Source organism: Sceloporus occidentalis, unplaced genomic scaffold (assembly GCF_023333645.1).
Source record: "Sceloporus occidentalis isolate IW3139 unplaced genomic scaffold, rSceOcc1.0.p SCAF_26, whole genome shotgun sequence".
NCBI lineage: Eukaryota > Metazoa > Chordata > Lepidosauria > Squamata > Phrynosomatidae > Sceloporus > Sceloporus occidentalis.
The window spans coordinates 2,138,634-2,162,876 of record NW_028317006.1 but is presented as its reverse complement, the minus strand read 5'-3'; the positions used below and the strand labels follow the sequence as shown (position 1 = coordinate 2,162,876).

Sequence of the window (24,243 nt, the reverse complement as noted above, 5' to 3'; positions counted from 1 at the left end):
GTGGTGGTAAGCGGCCAGCTAAGATATGTCCTTGCAGATAAGCATACATAGGGGTTATAAGATACTGTGGCTGCAAGAGTCTCTGACTAATGAAATAACCCATTATCGTTAAAATCTGCAAGTATTTTCTTATACTCGCAACTAAGATTTGAGTGAGCTGTCCAAAACGCATATAATGGTCTTGGAAACCTTGGCTGATACTGTATATTAATATAATTATAGGATCACAGTGTATGGTTTGGCTTTATCCCAAGGTTGTTGACACTGAAAGACTAAGTTGAATCCTACAACCGACCTGAAAGACATATGAAGGGAGCACAGCAAGAAAAAATAAAAGTTATACAAATTCAAATATCCCAAGAAGATTTAACCTACATTATCACTCTACCTGCTTTCCCAAAATAATATGATTTTTAAAAAAGTAGAAAAGTTACTGTCGTATATACAGCTGGCGGGTAAAATCCAGTTTTACCTGATCCACTGGGAAAAGCGTTGTACTGGGAAGTCAGAGCTACTGTAAATTGAGGCTTGGCTATTAGGTACGTGTATATTGCCACTGACTACGTATTTAACATCTATTGGAATATTACACAGAACTGTGTCAAATGTATTAAGATATATATGCTTAGAAGGTGAAGTTGTCTTTTTTACTAATCAGTTGCATATTTTCCCTTTCCAAATATTATATTAGACAAGATTGCTTTAAAGAGATCAACCTAATAAAAAAAAAATAATGAAATAATTCCAAAATGTCTCACATGGAAACCCAACACATTTATTTCAACACGCGGATGCCTTTTTTCTTTGAGACAGGGTGTTGGCAATGTCCTCATCTGTTTGTTGATGGTCAGACATCAGCAGAGGACATCCTACTGCACTCTGATTGGTTGGCAAGCTTAACTGGAAGCGGATTGGTGGTTAAGGTGCCTACGTCCCACAACAGAGCACAGCGGATTGGTGGTTACAACAATAAAGCCATCTTTGCGGTACTCACTCCTCACTCTGTAATATCCGGCAAGGGAAAGGTGAGTTATTAATACAAGTGTTGGAATAAGAAATATTTGGCCTATGGCTTGTCATTTGATTATGACCTTGCTGGTATTAACATTGTCACTCTGACAATACAGTTTCTAGATTGTATTTCAAAATGCACACATAATCCTTACCTATAAATACGTCCAAAATCCTCTACAGCAAGCTATTGGCATCAAGCCGAAGTAAATTATGGGCTATCAATAGTAATTACAAAACACTCAATAAACTTAAATCTAGACCAAACGGCTTTCCTACTTTGAAATGTAAGGGACTATTTAGTAAAACGTATGTTCTAGTTTCTCTCTGTTCTTCTGAATAACGGCCATTTTGGTTTGTCGCACACGCCTCAACTTCATAGTCTAATAAAAACTGACTCAAAACAGATATGTAGTTACCGTTTCCTAAAACACAAACTTACAATAACTTAGCTACAGTAACAAACAGAAGCGCTATAATAACAGTAATGTTTAAATAAACGCAGTTTTAATGGTTATGTTGTACAGAACACCGTCCCAAAGCTTTAGCCATACTGACATTATTTACTATTTACAAAGAGCCATGCCCATAGCCACTAGGTAGTTGTAAACCTGAGAACTTGTAAGTGGAATACCCCTATATGCAATTAATAATTGAAACATTAATGTATGTCATTTTGCGTCTCCACTGTAAAAAAACAGAAGGGCCACTTTAGAGAACCAATGTAATGGAAGGAAGCTTCACTTTACTGAAAGGGTGGTAGATAAATGGAATAGCCTCCCTCCAGAAGTGGTAGAGACTAATACACTGAGGGAATTTAAACATGCAGGGGATAGGTATATCCTATAAGATATCCTGAATCTAAAACAAGATCAAGGACTTGATTCTTTACATGGATAAATGGGCAGGCTAGATGGGATAAATGGTTCTTTTCTGCCATCAAATTCTCTGTCCATATTCACTATAAAGCTGCGTAACCTTTAACTTTTAAAGTTGAAACAAAATAGTTCTTTACAATAATTTCTCATGTAAACCCAAAGCCATCTAGAAATTGCTACTCCAGATATATTTGATTATCAACGAACCATAGAGATGTTACATTGTAACATGCAAATTGTTGGGGGTTTAGCAGCCCCCAGCTGGTACAACACCCTGATATACTATTTTACAGTTTTCAAGCCCTTAACTTTTTTTTTTTCCTTTAGCACAAATCTGGAAAGAACTGCGCAATTGTCATCACAGAAATACATCACGCTCAGGATTTGCCCTTGGTAACTTGGTAACAGTCTCAACATAATCTTCACAACCTGGTATTTTAACACATTTTTGGGATTTTGCCTGCATCTCTCGCTGTTTATACATTCCCAGGAAATATGTAATCTCTTTGGCAAAACAGCCTTAATGATGGGAGAATATCGAGAGAAGAATATTAAAGGCCACTTGATGTACTTGAACATATGTCGCGCTTTGAAATGAAGTTGGTATACAGAGAATTGAAGCAATATGGTAGCTATTCCAGTGATCGGAAAAGAATAGCATCAAACAATACTTAAAATCGCAAATCTTAAAAAAATTTAAATCTTTGGGCATTCTTAATGCATGTATAGGATTAATCATTTCGGGATTATTTCTTTGTTTTATATTGAAAGGATAATCTGGGCTCCACCCTGACCCTTATTCTCCTGTGCCAAGTGAATAGTCTTGACTTCACACATTTCATAAAAAAATATTTGTTATTCTTCCTTCATTTATAAAAAGAAAAATGAATGTGCCAGGCACTAGAGCACTAATTAACTGAGGACTTTGTTAAATTGAATTTATAAACACACATTGTACGCACAAGATTGGTAGCATGTGTTCGGCGTTCAGAAAATGATACATCTGCTAAGAAAGTAAAAAAACAAGCCAAATTGACCAAAAATAAATGTTATAAGTAGGTAGGGTGGTATCAACGTATTTCAGGATATGATATATTTTACCATTTTAGTCTTTTTGGGGTTTTTTGGACTCCTCCTTAGTTTGCTGCATGGCACAATTTCCATTTGCCTGTGCGTTCAAAAGACCAGCTTACACATTACAAAATTTAGACAAAAACACACTAAAATGATGATGTAGATCATAGAAACATCGCATTAAAAGGCTGACAAGAACCATTTGGCCCATCTAGGCTGCCTATTATTGCTAATGTAAAGACCCAGACCCTGGTGTTGCCTTAATTCAGGATAGCTTTATGCCTATCCTACATCTGTTGTAAGCCCTTCACTGTATTAACCTCTACCACTTTTGCTGGGAGGGTGTTCCACTTATCTACCACACTCTCAGTAAAACATAATGAGGATGAATTTGGAAATTGTTTTATACTATACATATTTGACCTTTCAGTAGTATCGAGGTGTTAGAATGTAGTTGCCACAACACCTTGGCCTACATCTATCAGTTTGTGGAAGTGTACCTCTACTGAAATAAGCATCATATATCCTACATTCCTTTATTGAGCTGATTAATCAGAGTGTCCAAAAACACAAGTGCTAAATAAATCAACTCTGTACACTGACAAAATAACTGTACATATGTATTCAATAATAGATACATTCAGAACATTGTTTGTTCATGACTGTGTTTAACATAAAAAAGGATACATTTGCCTTTATAAAACAGACAAAATATGTATAGGTATATATATATATATATATATATATATATATATATATATATATATATATATATATATACAGATTTAGGAGATAAAAAGACTGGTCTAGTAACAAGATCCAGGAGCTCAGTTCCATTAAAACAAAAAACGTAACATTCTCTCTTCTGCATTTCTACCTATTACTTGATATTACCATTAAATCCCTAGATAATACCTAAAATAAAGTTGGTATCAGCAAGGCTACAGGATCCACTATTAGCATGACTTTGCTAATCAAACTCTAGAAATGGTGTCATAGTAAAGCATATCAGTTCAGTTGATGTGGACTACAAATTGGTCCATCCCAGCATATATGTGGTGGCATGGGATGACCAAGTCTAGTTGATAACACAACACTACAAGCCTTTCTAAACAATATATTAAAAATATAATAGACCGATGATGTTTTGGAGCCCAGCTTACATTACATTTTTTTTTTTTAGAAAATCAACCTACACTTAATACTCAAACCAAAACCTTTGTGTAGTAGACATAAGAAGGACTAATGGACTTCAGAGGATTAAAGTTTTGATAGCATCTCCAAGTCTTATTTTTGGCTTTATGTCAAGTGAACCTGTCTCTTTTCTCTGCTCCCATGCATCCTTCCTGGCAAGTCCACACTCCTTGAATTCAGATTTCAACCAAAACCGAAACAGAATCGCTTTCTGCAAAGCCCAAACACAAAGGAACACGCAATGCATTGCACCCTTACAAGATGTTCTTCTATAAACAAGTCACATTTAACATTTAACTCCTTTCAATGTTAAAGGAAGAGAAGACACAATGTAGGTTGGCCAGCAAATTAGATTTTCACATTAAAACTGATACAGAGAAAAGGTACATTCAGTTCTAGGAGTTATTAAATAGCAGATATGGGCCAAAGGTGGGATTCTAGTTTCTATAATATCAGTGCCGTTACATTTTCATCATTAGGTGTTAAAGTCCACGTATGGCTCTGGACATGTTTCCTATGGATTATATGATAATTAATTATGTTTTAAACGCCTAGTTACCACCTATACGATGATTCAGTATTCAGAGACACATTTGCAAAAGGGTTAGAACCAGATACTTAATAAATATTTGGTATTACAAAAAAAAACCAACCACACAATTATAAACTTTTCGCAAACAAGGAAATTCAGCCTCCGGAATACAAATGTATATATATTAGATTCTGCACATATAATCTTCCATGTGAAAATCAAGTAAGATCTCATACACATAAATCTGAGCTCCAAGAAAAGGGAGAGGATATTAAACACTGTGCTGGATAGTGAAAAATTATCTGATAAACCCAAAACATCAGTCCATGCGCATGTTTATGTCTTATATTCCCAATCTTTTTTAAAAAATTTGTACTGATTTTATGAATTAACACAGAACTATATATAACAGCAAATCATGGTCTCAAGATACACGCAGAGCAAAAAAAAAATCCACTGAAAATGTACACGTATTGTGATTTAAAAAAATCGTGTTTAACCCCTGATATGCCATTCACCTTCCTTACATGTTCTGCTGCACAAACAGAGTTAACCCAATACATGCTGTGATACAAGATAACTGCAACCCACAGAAGAGAAATCAGGCTACTGCTTCAGAACCACAAGCCTTTTAACCCTTTAGATTGTAGTGCTATATGTAGTATTATGTTATTTGCCTGTTGGGTTATAAAGAATTGCTGGTCATTTTTTTCCAGATATAGCCATTTTACTATCTTGTCTGATCCATCACACTTGTTACTAGGTTAGGATCTGCATTGCATTCATCATAATCTGTGCCCTGTATTCACAGTGTAACATTTAAACTGGGGACTGCAGTTGTTCAAAAGGGTATTGCATCCAATTCACTGTGACAAAAATTCCCCCTGGCATGTAGATAGGGTGGATCTGGAGAGAGGCACGTCCTGTCTATGCCATGATATGGATGGGCTACAATAAAATTCATGAGCACACTTCCAATTTTGACTCCTAAACTGAAGGCTACATAAGCATAGGCTGCCTGTGTGTAATTTGGAAGGGACAGAGGTGATCCATTTAGGAAAGTCCCGAATTTTGTTGGATCCTCTACACACAAGCAGATTATTGATGCATAAGAGCAGTTTAACCCCCTTCAGTCCAAGAAGAACATTTGGCATTTACACAGTTAAATCAACTGCTGAATTGTGAACAGTGTTTTCTGATAATCAGAACAGAGATCCAATGGATCAATGTTGTTAACATGAAAAAAACAACCATAATGTACATTTCAGGGGGAAGTCAAGATATATGTTAGTGTGAGAAATCAGAATATATTTCATCAAGTGGGAAATCAGAATCCCTGTTGATACAGTAGGGGGCAAAAAAACAACTGGCATAATCACAGAGGTTAATTAATGTGATACATGCACCCTACATTCACTGGGCAGTGAGACTTAGTTTATTGTATCTAGCTATGGACCAGATTGCTGTATTTGCAGTAGTAGGGTGACCTTATAGCTTCTAAACAATAAGCATGACCATGGAAATTCAAGTTACAGCATTGATGTGACAGGCAGGGCACACACTGGTGCACCTGGCACTGGGTGCAGAATACAACATAACCAGTGACATCTTCATTGAAACAACACTTATATTGTTCAAGGGAAGGAGATGTAAAATGATGGACTTACATTGAAATAATGTTCTTGGAGATGTCAGTGATGTTGAGACTGGTGCTACCATTAGTGGATCCGGATTCCAGCCCTTCCAAGAGGGGGAATATATTCCCATCATCCGGCTTCTTGCAGTTGATTTCAGTTTTGCTGCACACACAATTAGCAGGACAAGCCAGTACTGAACCCAAATAGTCTATCCAAATGCTCCACAATACGAAAATCCTCCAGAAACTGCACTTGGTAGGGCACAGAGACACATCCATCTCAGGCAGCTGCTTTTTTGCAACCCCCCAAAAAAATGGGGGGACAAGAATTGGGAGGGGAAGGAAACCAAGAGGATGGGGAGGAAAAAAAAACAGCCTTTGCCCCTGTGAACAATCAGATGTGATATCCTCCAGCAGTAAAACTCATCCTTGAAGGTTTCAGAAATGCAGTCCAAGGAGATGCATAGTGACTGGTGTCTGCTTTGTTGATTCCAGATTGTTGTTTTTTTGTTATTATTATTTTTTTTTCCAGGAGGTCCACAAGACTTCTGAGGAATGCAAGAGAAGATGAGGGAGACAGAAAAACGGGTGCTAAAGTCACCAAGTCCCACCTACTGGGCAGAATTCAAACTGTCACACCTGCAAAAAAAAAAAAATACAGGAGGGGAGGGGGCAGGGGTAGAGAGGGATCAGGCAAAAAGGGAGTGATAGACATATAAGAAAGATCAGAGATCAAACAGCACCATTTAAACCTGATATATGCAAAAATGAACAAATATCCTACATCTACATTATAAAACACCAGCATCCTCTGCAAGGGAGACATTCACTCAAGATGTTGCTGATCATGAGACTGCACTGATTCTGCAGAGGGCACCATGCAAGAAAAGTTCAGTCTGCCCCCCATGCCCATCCCTGGATATGATTACATCTCTTACAATATCTAATGGAACATGGACTGCTATAGAAATACAGAAGGTGTGTGTGTGTGGGGGGGGGGATAACCAGGACGAAATAATCACGCGTGGGTTTGCTGCAATTGCAAAAAGAAAAGTGTTAAGATCTAGGAAAATGAAATAAATTTAGTGATTTTTTTTCACCCCCTTAATACGTTAGAGGATCTCACTGCAAGGATTAAGGATGCTGGAGGGGGTGCTGGTGCTTTAGAATTAATCGTAAGTACTGAGATCTGCATCAAATGTGCATGAAGAAGAGGAGAAAAAGGATTCGAGGATCAAGGAATGAAAGAGAGGAGAAGGGAATCAACAGGGACTGTGGGAGCCTACAGCACGTTGCACGAACTGGAGAGAGCAAATTAAGATGCATGATGCATTTTTGGCAAGCACAACAACCCAACTAGATCCTAGCAATGCTTAATGTGCTCTGCCCTGCTTCAGGGCTCTCTGGATGCAGATGCTTATGGGTGTATTGCTTTTCCACACGCAGATGCAGGCATATAATATAGATACATATACATATAAAAAGACATACAAAGACAGACAATGATAACACAAGATGGACCTGCTGAAGAGGGGGGGATACAGGTGCATGTCACTCTCACACCCCGTAGACTGTGGATCCTAAAACGAACTGCTGTCTCTTGTCCATGGGAAGGGAAAAGGTGGGAGTCTCAGCTGTTTACTGAGAGCCAGAGATTCAAAGCAGTGTGATGTTGATGAGGAGAGAGAGAGAGGAGAAAAAGGGGGAGAGGGATAGAGAGAGGGAGGAGAGTGGCAAGCAGACACACACACAAACTAATTTTCTATGCAGTATGGTGAAAGGAGAGGGCAGGGTGAGATGCAAACGAGAACTGAACACCATTTTTTTTTTTTTTTTTTTTTAAAACATGGTTTTATTTCTTTTAATCCTAGCCATTCAGTCCATGCACACTTGTGGAGTTCCCTTTACAGAAGGCATATTTTGCCCAACACCAAAAAAAAGATTGTTTTTTATATTAACAAGAGACATTTTTTTGTTGCATGTTAAATAATATTATATAATAAATAATAATAATCAAATTTATATTTTTAATACTTTAAAAATATTATTTGTATATCAGTGAATGTCAGTGAACTTTTTAAAGGGTTAAGCATTTTTATTAACATATCAGACAAAATATAATAATAATTAGTATTGTTGTTATCATTGCTATTATTATTATTATTAAAGTTTTCATGTATGTAACACATGAAAAGACTGTCTGGGAAATATGTACAGAAGAAAATGATTCTATGACTGTGAAAGTTCATTTTTTTATTATTTACATGTACCCCAAGTTTTCTGACTGCTTTATTCAACACATTATTTATACTTCTTATGTGTCCCATGCCAAAAAAAACCCATTAGGAACATGTTTTGTTAGCCTTGCAGCCAATAAATTAGAATACTGGATGTTATGTATATATAAAAAAATAATCTGATGCTAAACCTGGAAGTGGTTCTATTGTCATAGCAACCAATGGAATGGTCCAATCAGCAGGAACATATTTTTATTATTTACCATAAAGGTAAGACCACTTTTTCAAACTTTGCACCTAAAATTGGTTTACACAAACCTTGTATCTATTCTATCTATTCTATCTCTCTATCTAACCTAGCTATCTATATAGCATTAAATAAATTACAGGATACAGGAATAAATCACCATGTAGTACTAGTCTGATCACTGGAGAAATGGCCTATTTTTTTCTTTGTATCGTAAAAAGCTTGGTAATTTTCTGAATCATCGCTCAAAAGTTGGGAGAAATAGATAGAAACTTCTATATCATTTCATGTTTTATTTTTATATTGACTTTGAAATTATTATATTGATTTGTTATTATAGTCAACGTTTTGTGCTCAAAATAGACAAGAAATAGACAATGATTTGAGTCATAGTGTGTTGTTTCTGCATTTCATGTGATCTATTTGTCTAAGCTGGCTCTGAAACCATGTTTTATATATATATATATATATATATATATATATATATATATATATATATATTTACTTTTTAAGCTGTCCGCTCCAGAAAGTCTGCCATTATAAAAGAGGGAATTCCAGCCATTTTCTTTCATCCCTGAGGTGATCCTGGTGTGCTATATCGCAACAAGAAATAGCTTGTTAAATAGTGTTCTTGACAAATAATGTATTGTTTTCACAGTGTAAATGCACATTTACAAATATTGCTGTTGGTTCAGGGGAAAGAATATTATTATGAATAGAATACAAGATAAATGAATAGTTCATAGTCCCGTCAAAGGAAAAGCAGCAAGAAAAGGCAAGTTCTTGCTAGCTTAAAGTCATCGGTCACTAGCTTTTTTCTTTCCGTTGCGCTGCAAATTACTATAATAATTTTCAGTATTAAGATCAATTGACTCTATTGAATGTTATAGATATGCCATATGTTTATGTCACACTGGATTATCTCTTCTTTTCTGCTACTATCTTGCACTTTGTTTTCCAATATTAGAGTGCCACTATATTATATATATTTGACATCCATTTATCATGGGAATTAAATACTGTGAGTCTCAGTGTACATCAGGGAATACCTAAAAATTGATTCTTTTTTTGGAAATTGATTCTTTTCTGGAAATTAAGGGATCACCAACTGGCGCATCTTGGGCTAAATTCAAAATCTGAGATAAATCACAAGCAGTGGTTTAGACGTAAGCGTCTGGCAACTGTTCTGAGGCGGGACAGCATACTCAGTGCCGCATATCTGGCTGAGGCTCCCTGGTATGTCTCAAAGGGCCAAGAACCAACCAAGGGTTGGGAAGATCCAACATCTACTTAGTAGTATATAACATAAACTCATCACTTAACTGGAAGTGAGGAAATTAAAGCAAATGTGTACACTGTATTACATTTGCCATGGGTGCATTGTGCAAAAAAACAGTCCAATAGACTTGACACAAATACACAGTACACTTTGCAAGCAATGCTTTAAAGCAAGACAGAAATGAATAAACATATGCAAAATGAATGTTTAACTTCAAATATCAGAACACGACAGCATCCTTAATAATACTTCAAGTGGGTCTACAGAACCCACTAATACAAAGTCAAAACCCAGAAGTAGATATATCATTAATTTACTTACGCTATTAAATTACTGGTTTCCTTTTTCATTGGAATCTTTGTACTTTTATTCTTTCAAGTATTGGTATTGGTAGTATTAATTGAATTCATCACATATCACATTCTAGTTACCTTTAGCAAGAGCACATGGATCAGTATGCTCAGGAAGCAATACAAAGTTAGTCAACCTTATACCTTTAAACTTTTGAGGTTTTTTTTTATCCTTAATTAACTTTCCCGGGGTACTTAAAATATCTAAAATGCTAATTTGATCTTCAAGATCACATTGACATTTGTAAATTGGGTGGAGTAAATTGTTGCCAGTCTAAATAAATGTCTTCCTGATGAATGTATATGGATAATACCCAGTAATATTTTATAAAAGACAAAATGAAAGGCTTTCTAACTACATGTAATCACTTCATGTTCCAAGTTTTTTTTTTTTTTTAGTCAGAGGATCTCTTTGATCTCTTCAGACAACTGCACACTATCCCCCCTTCGTCGGAAGAGGAAAAGTAAAAAACAAACGTGCAGTAAAGGCTCGCCGTAGAAAACTGACTAAAGACTGGCTGGCTCGCCAATTTGTTAGAATATTCTTTGTCTTGAATATCTAAGCTTCTCCAGTGATCAAACAGCAATCAAGACCACAGCTTCTATGTCTTATTAATAAGGTTTATTCGATAACAAATTATCAATTCATACAATACCAATGCTGGAACAAATGTTGATAAAAGGTACTGTAGGCTAAGTATCTTGGTGAGATGAAGATGAGAGCGTGGAAAGAGCGTGGAAAGAGACCTTGTCCTTGTAGTCATGCCAATTTATACCCCTTTACATTTGGTTAGGGTATACGTAAAGGAATCCTATTGGAACAGTAATAGGATACACCGGCATTCCACAGAAGACCCTCTAAACTACGTCACTTAATTGATACCATATGTTCCTAGCACTCAAGTTGCATTCAGGCCTAAAATGTGCAGAACAAAATAAAAGTATAAAAATGATTTCTTACAAAAAGACAAAATGAAAGGCTTTCTAACTACATGTAATCACTTCATGTTCCATCAAACTATCCTAAAAGAAGAAATCTTTCCTAAACTGAAAGGTAATCCATATTTCCAATGAATCCACCTCCTCTACTAGTGTTTGATCTCAGTTTATAACTCTGCTTTCTTATCATTGCTTGTAATGTAATTCTACTCACTTTCTTAATTTATCCTGCTTCCTTCTAAAGCCCAACCTCTTTCACTGAATTCACCTTTTACAGGTTCTCTGGCACGAATCCATTGTTGAAAATAGTAATATAGTTTGGGTTAAAATATCCAAGTTTAGTCCAAAACAAAAGGAATATAAGAAACATAGAATCATAGCATTTGGCAGCAGATCAGAACCATTTGGTCCATCGAGTCTGCCCATTTTTCCTTATTTAGGATGATTTAAGGATTTAGACCAATTAGTCCTTGGTCCTGTCCCATAGGCTTTCTTGACTTTTATCCTGCAAACCACTCACTATTTTTGTAGCCCTCCTCTGAACTCTCTCCAATGTGTGCAGAATATACAAAATACCCTATTTTAACTAAATACAGCATTAGGAACACCATTCCAAGTACTACTGAATGTTTCCCATCATTTTGTCTCATCCATAATATTTGCCATGAACACTTAATTACCATGTGACACAAAAGGGTGTACGGATAGGTCATCACCATAGACACCACAAGGCATCTTAAAAGTTTCTGTGTTTTAGCATGATTAAGCCATCAAAAGAATGTACAAAATGGCAGATCTGCTAAGGTTGTCTAAAGAGTGTAATTCATATTTTGAGAAATAGCACCTTTAAAATACCTTCTTTACTCCAGAATAGTTCATAAGCATTATCGTGGTGGCTTTAACCCTGGACTGCGCACGCCTGTGTTCAAGGATACAGACATGAGACTTTCACTCAATGTATCAAATCCTGCATATAGTTTATTAACCAAATCAAAGTACATGCATAGTATTCAGCTAAAAGAAGAATGGAATAGATTATGCTTATGTCCCTTCCTGCATTGGAGACCCTCAAAGCTACACGCTGCTTCGAGACAGGCTGCATAAACCAATCTGTTGCTGGAAAGGTCCCACTTTTATATCTTTCAGTAATACATTAAATTCTATGTAGATATCTGTCTAGGTGATCATGCTCATAAACTATGGTTTAGAAATGTTGTGGTTAGTTGAAAACAGGTTTCTCGTGCTGTACATGCTATCCTGTCAGTCAGTGTTCTCAAGCGCCCGACATCCCAGGTTCAAGGAAATGTTCAACTGTGTTTAGCCACACTAGAACATTCTACATGACATCATTTTGATTTAAAGTTCCTGCTATGCTGTTTTCAGTTATTCTCTGCACAAAAGTATGTTAACCCCTTCCTTAACAATTAACTCTTGTGAAAACATGCCTTTATCACACTAGTAACCCTTTCGTGTCACAATATTCTTCCAGGCACTACAGAGATCTAATTAATTACATCACAACTTAACTTTCAAGAGCATTATCTATTAAACAAATGTCTTACATTGCAATTGCAACAGGTTTTGTTCTGGTGTAATAATAGTAATAATAGTAACTTTAGCTTTTATTAAATTAGCGTGCAGTCTGATTTTCCCCAGGGTCATGCCAGGTCAATGCACAGTATGCTTTCAAGGATGGGTCTGCAGGATCAGCAGTTGATGCATATCACTGTCTTTCCATGACCATTGTGCTTGACCGCGGCACAACTGGATCACCAGTGATATCACACGCAACTTGAATTTTAACACAGCAAGATGGAAGGGAGGTCCCCACAATGCTGAATGACGATTCAGGCTGAAGGTGCTTGCTTTATTTTTCATTAAAACATTACATATTATCGTATCCAGGACAATTTGTTTTTCAACCGCTCGGTTTCTGACAAAATTCAGAAACAACATTTGAGGGGAGGCCTCTGACACCTCCTGGAACAGCACAATCTCACGGTTCAGTAAGTATACCCGGCGTATAAGACGACCCCCGACTTTTGAGAAGATTTTCTCGGGTTAAAAAGTCGTTTTATAAGCCGGAATATACGGTATATATATATATTATATAATCTTATATAAAAGTATATAATTAAATAATTAACATTTATAAACATGAAGTTGTCCTTCAACATGTCCAAAACAAATTTAGCTGGTTCTGTATTTCCAATCGCTTTCCAGATTATTAAAATCTCCAATGATTACAACTTTGCCTAGCGGTACACCCTTACCATTTGCATTAGCACCTTCATATGATTTATTATAGCTGGTGCCTGTGAATTGTGAGATCTCCTGCTGGAATTTCTGGATGCTGTAGCTGGTGTTTAGGGAAATATCTTTGATTCACATTTTAACACTATAATAAACACAATGTTTAGAACCTCATCACAGACAGACTAAAGGAAAACAACATATCTTGTGCATTAGCCTCTAAATGGCAAGATATTGTGGGAATTCAAATGTTTTTTACATAACTCCCAGGAGTCCTATTTCTCTAGGAAGAGAGAGACGCCATTAGCAATTTAACACATATAGGTAGGCAGATAGTGTAAAATTGATTTTTTTGTGGTGATATCATTGCATAGCCAGTTGATAGATTTATTGTGACCCAATATTCCTTCTGCCATGGGCTTTAATAAAAGCCAAAAACATATGTCTTTATTCCATCAGGGAACATATATGTTGCTACGGTCATTTACTTATTCTGTTCCAAAAGCATAGCTGTGTTCAGTATTTCTTTAGATTCACTCCAGCTTCTAGGTTATAGATTCTAAATCAATTACATTATAAATAGCATTATATATATATATATATATATATATATATATATATATATATATAATGTTTCAGCTATACCAGGCAACATTATTAAAAAATCCAATCCAACCATGGCACCATATCTTTAGGTACAATGTTAAAACTTAATATATTCAAGCATCACAGACAAAAGGACCAGTAAAAGAACCACCCTACTCTTCAAACTTTTCCATACCCAAAATCTACTTAAAATAGACACTTATATTAATAAGGAAGCCCAAACACGATTTCCATCCTTAGGCATGGATAAAACTCAGGTTAATAAACCCAAGACACCAAGTATGTTTATTATTATTAATTATGATTTTGATCATTATTATTACTTAAGCACAAACATACTCCAGTGCAATTTAATGACTTAATAGGTTTGTCAAACAAATCAACATACAATGAAAAATTATAATCCATACAGTGGTTTAAGTGTTGTAAATTGTGCCACGTAGAAAATTAATTAGGGAAAAAAGAGGTCCAACAAAAAGTTTATTTTTTTCTTGTTTGTTACCTCCAATGGCCTGTTTTTTCTAATGTTTTTGCTGGAAACATGTATCCTGGAAGTCTTTTCGCATTAAGCATTTGCAGAAAACTGTCTTTATTCTCTACACATCAATGCTTCCTCTGCACCTGTGCCCTCCAAAGTCTTGCCTCTTGACTGTACTGTGTTCGATTAAATAATTAGTGTTAGTACTAAATCTGTGTATATTTTAAAAATAATTAAAAAATAATAACTTACTTCGGACTGAAAATTTTGCTTTTAAAGCACAATAATTCCATTAAAATAACAGAAGAACAGCTTGTCTGCCAAGGTTACCATCTGAGCAGTGAATGTCGGTCTTTTTCACGTTCTGTAGGTCTTACACACCTAAATATTAAGCAAATAAAGTCTAAGATTTTTCTGATACTAATAGCATGCCAAATACCTCAAATTTATCACCTATCACCTTTATATTTAAAAACATATAACACCTTTCCCCAGTGGCGTCGCTACAGGGGGGCAAGGGGGGGCAATTGCCCCCCCTAGGTTATTCCTTGCCCCCCCTGTTGACCCCCCCGCCGAATTTGGAACCAGTGCACCTCACTGAATGGGGCTGTCATCACCCACGAAGGTTATTGAGCCGTGCTGGCCAGCTGACTCAAATCTATTTCGGATCGAAATTCTTAAAATGCTGCCCCTGTCGATTTGAAATTGAATTGAGTCAGCCGGCGCCGCTCAATAACATTCGTGGGCGGCGTCAGCACGGCTCAATTACCTTTGTGGGGAGGTGCCAGCCCCGTTCAGTGAAGTGGGTGGAGAAAGTTGGCAGCGTGTCTTCAGTCAGGTAAGTTGACAAACTGGGGGTATGGTTGGCAGTGGGAGGCTGGGACAAAGATGGCTATGGGAAACTGGTGGTGTCCCCGGTTTCCCATAGGCATCTTTGTCACTAAATAGCTCCCCATGGTCCCATGTTCAGTGACAAAGATGCCTATGGGAAACTGGGGACAGAGTTTGCCTTTGCCCCCAGTTTCCCACAGGCATCTTTGTCACTAAATAGCTCCCCATGGTCCCATGTTTAGTGACAGAGATGCCCATGGGAAACTGGGGGCAAAGGCAAACTCTGTCCCCAGTTTCCCATAGGCATCATTGTCACTAAATAGCTCCCCATGGTCCCATGTTTAGTGACAAAGATGCCTATAGGAAACTGGGGGCAAAGGCAAACTCTGTCCCCAGTTTCCCATAGGCATCTTTGTCAGTAAATAGCTTACCATGGTCCCATGTTTAGTGACAAAGATGCCTATGGGAAACTGGGGGCAAAGGAAAACACTGTCCCCAGTTTCCCATAGGCATCTTTGATCCCATGTTTAGTGACAAAGATGCCTATGGGAAACTGGGGGCAAAGGCAAACTCTGTCCCCAGTTTCCCATAGGCATCTTTGTCAGTAAATAACTTACCATGGTCCCATGTTTAGTGACAAAGATGCCTATGGGAAACTGGGGGCAAAGGCAAACTCTGTCCCCAGTTTCCCATAGGCATCTTTGTCAGTAAATAGCTTACCATGGTCCCATGTTTAGTGACAAAGATGCCTATGGGAAACTGGGGGCAAAGGAAAACACTGTCCCCAGTTTCCCATAGGCATCTTTGGTCCCATGTTTAGTGACAAAGATGCCTATGTGAAACTGGGGGCAAAGGCAAACTCTGTCCCCAGTTTCCCATAGGCATCTTTGTCAGTAAATAACTTACCATGGTCCCATGTTTAGTGACAAAGATGCCTATGGGAAACTGGGGACAGAGTTTGCCTTTGCCCCCAGTTTCCCTTATGCATTCCAGGTATGTTGGAAAAATGCAATAACTCAATTATGCAACCATTGTGAATAATATGATATTGTAGAATGAAGCTATTTACACAAAACCATGACGAATCCATTGCCTTATGTCCAGCTGAGCTTTCTGTGTGTAATTGTTTTGTTGTGTTTTATTGTGTGAGCTCTAAATACCAAGTGGGGGTTTATCTATACCTTTAATGCTGTGTTTTTATGTGAATTACAATTGATCTATACCCACAAAGCTGTGCTTTTGTGTTATTCTATAGATTCATATCTGCTATGCTATGTTTCCATACATTATTTATGTATACCTGCAAATACAGGGTTTGTATGTCATATTTAGTTGATCATTACCTGCAGTGCTGTTTCCATGTATTTATTTGATCTATACCCTCAGTGCTGAGTTTACATGTGATTTGCAGTTGATCTATACCTGCAATGCTATGTTTCCATACATTATAATTGTATACCTGCAGGATTTGTATGTCTGATTCTGTTTATTTGATTTATACCCTCAATGCTGAGTTCACAAGTGAATTTCAATTGATCTATACATGCAAAGCTGGGCTTGTATGTTAATGTGTGGATCTATACCTGCTATAGGCAGCAGGGTCTAATATATATATCTATCTATATATATATCTATATATATATCGGCGGCAGGGCCTAATATTAATATATATAATAAATAATATATTAAAGAAACTGCCAGTTCAGCTGTTATTTTGAAATCATATTTCAATTTCAAGTGATAAGTACTTATTATGATAGTTAAAAATGCATGTCTAACGCATATATGTGATGGGGCCATCACATAAATCAATAATAAAGGGACGTGCTCGCTGGGGGCATTAATATAAATAGTGCTGGCTGGAGGAGATCATACAAGGGTGTGGGGGCACTGCATTAATCTATACTTAAAAGGGTTCTGGCTGAGGCATCAATAGACAAGGGGCAAAAACACTAAGAGGGGTATCAACAGCATGTGTCTGGATGTTGGTGTGGCCGAGCCTGTCCTGGTGTGTGTGTTTGGTAGTTGGTGTGGCAGAGACTGTCCTGGTGTGTTTGTCTAGGTGGCGGTATGGCAGAGCTATATCCAGAGATAAAACGCCCTCCTGAATTTGTAGTGACTTCAGGGGACAAAACTTTCAAGGCCCAGAAATCATTTAGTGGAAAAGTTAAGGTATTGTGTTATTTATTTGTGGCTTCAGGCTTCCCATGTTGAAGTATTATGTTAGTCCAATAACAAAAGTATCATTACTTTTGGGAATATTATATATATATATATATATATATATATATATATATATATATATATATATGATTTTTTCAGTGGTATGATTTAATGGTGGAAATTATTAATGCCCCCCCAGTTTTGACTGTGGTATCTTTTGTGCCCCCCCTATATATTGTTTCTAGAGTCGCCACTGCCTTTCCAAAAAGAAGCCCTTAACATCATGAAACTTGTGGTTTACATGGTATTTTCTCTTCAAAGTATCAAACTAAAATGCTGCAAATATCCATACAAAGCAAAATTATCCAACTGTTTCTTCAAGCAACCAATCAGTGGCAAGAATAATCTGACCACAGAGGAAAGGGGGAACTCAAGCTTCTACCTAAGCAAGTCATTTATTTATTTGTTTTTACATTTTAAAAGAACGTGTATTGAAGTGTTCATGGAGCACTTTAGTATGCATTCTTTCTTGGTGAGGCTGTCAGGGCCAGTTACCTTTCCTTTTAAACCATTGTCAGAACCTCACTGAAAATAGGAACAAGCAATTGTCATGTATAGCCATTTCCCAAATATCATAGGGGTGCAAATGTAATGTCTTTTGATTGTGTTTCTCTCTTCACATAACCCATTATTCTTTCTCCATCACATCTCTAATAAACATTTAAAAAGAGGAGAACTATTCACAACAAAATCGATCAGAAGTTCTGCTGGTTGCTGCATCCAAAAACATGCACTGCTGAACTGAGGTTAAATCAGTTATATACAAGACATATTAAATAAGGAGTGTGCACACCAAAGCACGGAGCTAAGTCTGCTTCTATCACCTTAGAGAAAGGTCCTTCCAGTGCTGGCCACTTCTGTAAGTAGGTGTTAGTAGGTGCTGAGGTCCTTCTTCACGAGACACTTCCTCTGCAGTAGTCCATAAGGAATGTCACACTTTAAAGGTAATTGAATATTCTTATCCTTCCATCATCCTGGGGTTGCTGTCATTTAAGACTTACCTGCTATAGGTCATATGTTTACCCCATTGCCCAATCGACTTCATCACATCATGAATGAGAATAATTACTTTACCGCTTATTTCTGAACTCTACGGCTAGCTTCTTTGCACCACCATATTTACTTTCAGAGTAACGTGATCTGTGCAAAATGAATGGAAGACCACCTTGAACACGTTATTGGTATATCATCATGCCCATTGGATTATGCAATGCCCCACATTTTTCATGCTTTTAGGAATTATGTCTTCAGAGACATGCTCCCATTCCATGTCATTGTCTTTCTTAATGATATCATCATACATTTGTAAACGGTTTCTGAACACTGTATCCATGTAAAGGTTGTGCTTCAGAGCCAAAAATGAAAATTGTATTCCCTTCTTGGGTTACATTGACTCAGCCTTCAGTGAAATGACCCAAAGAAAGCTTCAGCAGTTAGTGGTTGACCCCAATATTTGAAAGCTGTGCATCTTTTCTTGAGTTCATTGTAATTTAGAATAACTACCATTCTCCAAATATGTTTGTCCCTCTTAACACCTATTAAACATGGCTATTTCTACATGGTGCATAGAGAAAGGTAGCATGAATAGCTTTCACTAAGGCTGCATTAGTTAAAAACTCAGCCTTCTCTAGAATTTCAAATTTTTTCATCTTTCTCATAGATTTACGCTTGTCTCACTTTATACACTTTTGATTTAAGAGCACGGTGATTCTTGAGGAGGATTTACACCATTATAGATTTTTCCATTTGAATTTGATATTGAACTAAATATTTACATGCAATGCTTCACCTTGACACAGAAAGTATTATTTATCAGGGCTTTGGGACTATCTCAGGTTTTAAACTTATGATTTTTGTCAGCAGGCCTTGTATCAATTTATGTATGAAACTTTGGACTGAGATTAAAGGGATTTTCATGTAAAAATGAGATACGCAGTGTCTTCCTTTATCAGAGCTACATGAATTGTATCCTTAAATCTAACCTATGCTGTTTGTTTAGGCGAACATAAGGAAAAATAAAAATGTGTCACTTTTTTATCTCTTGATAAATGATTCCATGTTGCTCTTATTGTACTAAATCCTTTTAAAGTTAAAAGACTGACAATTATTCCTACATACTAAAATTTATTTTGTTATTTGCTTTCTGGTGTTCATTTTATTTTAGGTATTGCAGCAAGCAGATCACGCTCACGGTTAAGATGTGCTAAGCTAAAAGACGTTACTCTAGGCACACCAACATTAACAGGCATATTTACCTTGGGGGTAACTGTAGGCCTGACCCAGGGCAGCACCCCCGAGCCATCCTCACTGTAAAGAATCAGAATATGACATCATATCCCAGTGCTTAACACTGAGTATGGCTGGGGGGGAGTTGGCCTGGGTTAGACCTACGGTAGCCCCATCTCTTAAAAACGTGCAGTCCAACGCTGCACAGTCTGCCATAGTATAAATAATTAATTTTTTAAGCATTTTTTAAATATGTCTGATTTTAAACTTTTTGGGGGGCAGAGGTAATGTTCTATGTAAACAGGGTGTCCTGTTAATATACCGTATTTGCTCGATTATAAGACGACCCCCCAAATCTGAATATTAATTTAGGGAAAAAAAAAGAAAAAGCCTGAATATAAGACGACCCTATAGGAAAAAAGTTTTACCAGTAAATGTTAATTCATCTAAACTGTTGTTTTTTTTTAATAAAAGCTATGACTGAGAAAAATATTTTGGTTTTATTTCCTTCTATTTTCCAACCTGCCCCCCAGTTATGCACATCTGCCCCAGAAATGCCTTATACCCCCTATATGCCACTGTGCCCCATGATATGCCTTTTAACCCTATATGCCACTGTGCCCCATGATATGCCTTTTGACCCCCTATGTGCCACTCTGCCTCCAGAAATGCCTTATACCCCTATATGCCACTCTGGCATTTAGAGGGTTAAAAAGAGTGGCATATAGGGAGGTTTAAGGCATTCAGGAGGCAGAGTGGCGTATAGAGGGTTAAAAAGGCATTTCTGGAGGCAGAGTGGCATTAAGCGGGTTAAAAGGCATTTCACAGAGCACTCTGCCTCCAGAAATGCCTTATGCCCCCCATTTAACACTCCCCCGCCCCCCCCAAACTTACAAGTGCTTCTGACTTCCCTGTCATGTAGCCGGGCCAGCGTGTAGATCCCACGCGCTTACGCTGCACCCGGAAGGAGGCGTGGTTAGCAGCGGGGATTGTCTGCGTCCATCACGCAGTCCTTCCCTGACTGTCAGAGATCAGAGTTCCCCGCACCTGTGCGGCACCGGTGCGGGAACTCTGATCTCTGACAGCTGGGGAAGGTCTGCGCGATGGACGCAGACAACCCCCGCTGCTAGCCACGCCTCCTTCCTGCTGCAGCAGAAGTTGTCTACGCGAATCGCGTAGACATCTACACGCTGCCCCAGCTACACACCGGGGACTCAGAAGTACTGGTAAGTGGGGCGGGGGACAGGAGGATCCAGGTCCCCTGCAGCTGCGGGGGATCTGGATCTTAGTCGTCTCATAGTCAGACCTATTTGAGGTCTGATTATAAGACGACCCCGATTATAAGACGGGGGGTATTTTTCAGAGCATTTGCTCTGAAAAAACCTCGTCTTATAATCGAGCAAATACGGTAGTTTGTTTGCTGATATATTCTGCGATTAACCTGGTTGTATTTTCTTTTTTAATTTATGTATCTTTTTTATCATTATTGTTTATGTGTAATTGTAATTGTGGTGTGTATTTTACTGCATTTTTTTTTATCTTCATTGAGAGATAGTATTCTACTTCTTCACTGAATCCTCTCCAAATATAAAAAAAAGCTTCATGTAACAGGATTTAATGGGACTTTTCTTACATTAATGCATCTGAGCCAATATCTTTGAAATGTTACAAGTGGAGCTAGAATTGTCTTTTTATTTCTACATAAGGTCCACCGGTAATATAGTATCTGTGTTGATTGTGTGGTCAGAAGCTGTTTGCACATTACTAGATTTTCAAGGCTAACCCAGTGATATAATTTTGCTAATTCCCAGTCCTGTTTTCTGTGCATGGTATGAACAGAGCTAAGGTGATATGCAAGGCATACAGCCAACTCCAATAAACCCTCCAAAGTACCCCAACAGCATATGGGTATATAAACCCTTTCATTATCACAGCTGTAAAACAGGGATTGCATGAGCATTGAGTCACCCTTTGGCAATAGCCAGCAGGCAGTAGGTTAAGCTAATAATCCTTGCTGCTTTCACTTGGCCTTTTATTATGTTAATCTTGCCTGGCTTCAAGTTTATGACTTTTAGCCAATCACACTTTCAACTGTTATTAGGTCTTGTATAACAATTTGATTTCTGTGTCTTTTTATTAATTACATTACTATAACCTTTAAACTGGATTTAGCAAATAGTGTCTGTTACTATCAGTATCAATATATATATATATATATATATATATATATATATATATATATATATATATATATATATATATATAGACACTACTGTTTAAAAGTTTGGGGTCACTTAGAAATATCCTTGTTTATGAAAGGAAAGCACATTTTGTCCATTAAAATAACATCAACTGGATCAAGTGACATGTTGTGTTTGCTAATGCAAGTTATTTAATAAATTGTTAGAAAATGTTTTTTCCCATTATGTTACATAGCTAGAAATGTCCTCTTTTTCCATGAAATAAGATAAGTGACTGCAAACTTTTGAATGGAACTATATATATATATATATAAACACACATATATGTTTAAATATATATATATATGTATGTACTTATATTTAATAATTTTTACGCAAAGTATTATCACCTTAGCAACAAGTGGAATGATCTAGCCATGCGCATGCAAATTTAGTAATTAACATAAATTACATATTTTATCACATAGCAAAAACTTAATTGAGAAAACATGTTTTATCATTGGATTTAAAGAACAAGTGCTTGACACTCTGACTCAAGGTTGCAAACATTATTAAATGCAGCCATAATGTCTCTTTTTTATGTAAAATAAAACAGTCTTGGTTCTTGGCAGCCCCAATGAATTGGTGGGGCAGCAAAGCAATAACGATTCCTGACAAGTGGGCCTTTATAGGCGAGATGGTGCCTGCAATATGTCTGTTCATTAAATGTGACGCTGCGTGCCATGTTCTGCACAATGCTCATCCATCATTCATCATCTATCATTTGGTCTAACATACTTTCTCATGTTTCTTGTCATTTCGTGCATTTCATTGCTGCATTTAAAATGTTTTATATTTGTTAAATCTCACTCTCTTCTTCTACTCCCTCTTTTTGTTTAGTATGTTAGCCCAAAACACTGAGGTGGCACCATATGTACATATAAATGCACTTAGATTAAAGCTTTTTCACTCCAGTAATCGTTAACTCAAAACAAATATTTTCTTTTTTTGACAAACACTGCCTGCAGCTGATTCCTTTACAGGGGCATACCTAGAGTATTTGGCAACTGAGGCGGACCCTGTATGTGAAGTCTCCCCACAAAAAAAATAATTATGGCAAGAATAGTTATTTCACAAATTTTTAAACTGTATGTCAACTGGAAAAAAAACAGGCATCTGAAAGCATTAGTGATTAACTCATAAATAAGTTAAATAAGTTTAAATAAATTTACTGAACATATATTGTACAGCATCACTTCTATCACTATATACTGAGCCAGACATTGATGGTGGTACAGTGTAACTTCCATCACTATACACTGAGCCAGACATTGACGGTAGTGCAGCATAACCCCCATTACTATACACAAAGCCAGACTTTGACGTGGTAGGCCTACCTGTGCCATCGCGGCCCATAAAAAAGCCTGCCTGTGCCACCGATGCCCCTTTATTAGCCTGCCTATGTCTTACCATATTATCTGTTTCTACATGCCATGGTAAATGTCCCACTGTGTGAATTTTTGTTCTATTCTACACTTAAGCTATCTATGTACTTAAATGTCTCTAGAGACTTTCTAGAGCAGTATGTGCAAACAATACATTAATAACATGCAATATAATTCTGTATTATATCTAGATGTAATTCTGTATTAATTTAAACAAACAGCATTCTAGGGGACAACATGTAGTGCTGTATGCCTGAATGTTGAAAGACTAATGACTACAAATTTAAGATATTTGAATAATTTATTAAGTATCCAAATATATTTTTGAGATTAGATATACATAGGTAAAGTAGTATGGGCTTGATTCTATGCCCTATCTAATCCTTAATTAGTGTTAATGGTGAAAAAACACTTGGATTGAGAGATGTGGAAACTTTGCAGAGGAGTCGCTGTCCTGTAAATACCCACAAAGGAGGTAGTATGTCGAGAGAAGCAGGAATGGCCTCTGTAGGGAGGTGTAAGTCCCAATGAACCTGGAAGCTGTGCTAGAGACAGATGGTAATGGTTCAGAAACATGCTTTGGTCAACTGCAGGGGATTAGTAAGTGATGTTGGGCCAGAAAAC

General features: G+C 37.1%; 1 protein-coding gene across 7 annotated transcripts in view; it reads right to left on the bottom strand.

The window, feature by feature from the left end:
• Nucleotides 1-6,604, bottom strand: part of LOC149300014 (NT-3 growth factor receptor-like) — a 261,807-nt gene extending 255,203 nt beyond the window's left edge. For all 7 annotated transcript variants that reach the window (XM_089485793.1, XM_089485792.1, XM_089485794.1 and 4 more), the window contains exon 1: nucleotides 6,357-6,604. In XM_089485793.1, coding sequence (XP_089341919.1) covers nucleotides 6,357-6,604 — 248 coding nt within the window. The remainder of the gene's footprint in view (nucleotides 1-6,356) is intronic.
• Between the last annotated feature and the right edge of the window lie 17,639 nt (nucleotides 6,605-24,243).